Source organism: Alexandromys fortis, unplaced genomic scaffold (assembly GCF_014885135.2).
Source record: "Alexandromys fortis isolate MF-2015 unplaced genomic scaffold, M_Fortis_MF-2015_v1.1 scaffold_620, whole genome shotgun sequence".
NCBI lineage: Eukaryota > Metazoa > Chordata > Mammalia > Rodentia > Cricetidae > Alexandromys > Alexandromys fortis.
The window spans coordinates 31220-34038 of NW_026068519.1; the positions used below are offsets into that span (position 1 = coordinate 31220).

The 2819-nt window shown below is 38.2% G+C and overlaps 1 protein-coding gene across 1 annotated transcript; it reads right to left on the bottom strand.

Moving 5' to 3' along the window:
- Nucleotides 1-34: 34 nt before the first annotated feature.
- Nucleotides 35-2553, bottom strand: LOC126495827 (olfactory receptor 7E24-like; the record flags this gene model as incomplete). The annotated part of the gene is made up of 1 exon (XM_050133406.1): nucleotides 35-2553. A coding segment is annotated over one exon (915 nt), but the record flags the coding sequence as incomplete, so codon positions are not given.
- Nucleotides 2554-2819: the final 266 nt, after the last annotated feature.

Below are 2819 nucleotides of genomic sequence, written 5' to 3' on the forward strand. Positions count from 1 at the left end.
GGGGGGACAGGGAGTGGAGTAAGAAAGGGGAAGGGAAATGGGAGGTGGGGAGGAGGCGCAAATTTTTTCAATATAAATATATATATATAAAGAGAGAGAAAAGAAACAAAAAGAATGAAAATGCTCTTGCCTGGACTGTTACATAAACTGGACATGAAGAAACCACAGAGAGATGACTGCTAAACTTGCCAAAAGGTAAGATGGTCCTTCGGGGTTCCTGCTTCATGAAAGAGTCTGTGAGACATTCTTCAGGACATGGAAGGAAGTAACTGAAAACTGCCAATATAGGCAGAACTGTCTTTCAAATTTCCTGCTTCATGGAAAAGTCTGCTGGATACTATGGGCCTGAAGGTCGAAGATGGATGCCCCAATGGTATAGAAGAACATTGGGTAACTGTCAGGCAGCAAGATGTCTTTGTAATTTCTAGAGCTTTGAAAGTTGCTTACAATGCACTTTCTGTTTACTTAGGTAATATTATATCCTTCTGGAGTCTTTGATGGAGTTGAAGAATTTATAGTTATAGTTATATATAGTTCTCCTTAGTTGTGATAAAAGATAAAGTAAATATATGTATTATAACTGTAACTTTAATTTGATACCTGTTTTGTTATATGTAATATTACTGTGTTAAAGTTAAAGTCTTTCTTTTTGTTTAAACAGAAAAAAAGGAAATGGTGTAGGAGGTTCTTCTGTTCATGTCTTGCTTTCACTGGTTAATGAATAAAGAACAGCTTTGGGCCTGGTAGGGCAGAACTAAGGTAGGTGGAGAAGACAGAACTGAATGCTTGGAAGAAGGGCAGAGTAAGAGACACCATGTGTCTTCTGCCTGAGACAAATGCTGGTTATAATCCTGCCAGTAAGCCACAGTCACATGGTGATACACAGATTAATAGAAATGGGTTAAATTAAGATTTAAGAATTAACCAATAAGCTAATGGTCCAAGCAGTGTTTTAATGAATACAGTTTCTGTGTGATTATTTCAGGTGTGAGATAGCCCAGCAGCCGGGACAAAGGGCCCCCTCTCTTTGCAACACACTACCTTCATACCCCAAAATACCAAAGTCCAAATTCCTCCAAACACATGGTCTGGTATATCACAACAATATCCCAGTGCCTGGTACCAATTTCTGTTTTGGTTAGTGTTTTCTATTGCTATGAAGTGAGTCTATGACTACAACAACTCTTATACAGAAAATCTTTAATTAAAGTGACTGGTTACAGTTTCAGAGGTTCATTCTATTATCATCAAGACAAGGAGTATGATGTTATGCAGGCAGATGTGGTGCTGGAACTGAGAGGGCTATACCTTGTCATCAAAAGGAAGTTTATTGGATGACCAAGAGAGACCTCTAAGGCAGCCTCCTCAGTGACACACTTTGTCCAACAGGGCTAAACCTCCTAAAGATACCACTAACTATGCGGACTTTTATCTTCAAAACAACTCACTACCCATACACCATATTTTCACCTTCAATGACCACCACTTTCTCATGCAATATTATAAAGTATCAGTTAGGAAAAGAATATGTGACATTAACTGAAGTTTATAAGAACAATTAATATATAGGTGTGTAAATGCATATTCATTAATGCATATATACATAAGTTAATGTAAATTAACAAATAATGTCAATTATTACAATGTTCTGTTAAGAATCTTCCTTAAAGAAGTTTTAATGTCCTTGTTCCTCAGGCTGTATAGGAAGGGATTCAACATAGGTGTGACCACAGTGTACATCACTGAGGCCACTGCATTATTTAATGGAGAATGTGACAGAAAGGAATTGAAGTACACTCCTATTCCTGTTCCATAAAACAAGCAAACAATGGACAAATGAAACCCACAGGTGGAGAAGGTTCTGTGCTTCCCACTTGATGATGGTGACCTTGTGATGGAGGAAACTATTTTAAAGTAAGAGAAAATGATTCCTGACATAGGAAGCAGCCCAAAGAGAGTGGCTATACTGAATCTGAATATGGTATTAGTGACAGGATCAAAGTGGGCAAGTTTAAGTCCTTCAGAAGGGTCACAGAAGAAGTTGGAAATTTCAATAAACTCTTCACAGTTGGAAAAATTTAATATTGCTGCATAGTACATGAGTAATTCTGCAAGGCTAAGAAGAAAAGACCCTAGAAGTAAGACACCACAGCGACTGGGATTCATGATAACCTGGTAATACAGAGGGTGACAAATGGCCACAAACCGGTCATATGCCATCACAGCCAGAAGTATATCATCCATAGATGCAAAAATTATAAACAGTGACATCTGTGTCAGGCAGCCCACATAGGAGATGACTCGGCAGTGAGTTTGGATGTCCATAATCACCCTTGGAACAGTGGTGGAGATGAAACCAATATCAACTATGGACAGGTTGGAGAGGAAGAAGTACATGGGTGTGTGGAGATGGGAGTCAGAGCTTACTGTCAGGATGATGAGCAGGTTTCCAAACAGGGCCAAGAGGTCCATGGACAAGAAGAGGCCAAAGAGAACAGGCTGTAGGTCTGGATCCTCTGAGAGTTGAATGAATTGGAATTCGGGCACAGATGTTGAGTTTCACATGTTTTTATTTCTAGAACATCTTTTAGAGGAAAACAAAAATGTTGTAACCAATGGTCCCAGCATACATATAGATCTTATTTACAATTTGAGTCAAGTAAGTACAAATATTGATTATTTTCTCAAGCCTACTGTAACTTCATGAATAATTACTCAAGTGTGACAAATGCCATACTCTAAATAATGTTTTCTATTAGCTCTTAAATTACCTCTTGTGAAAGCCATATTGAAAACAATCATCTAAAAGATGTGAGGTC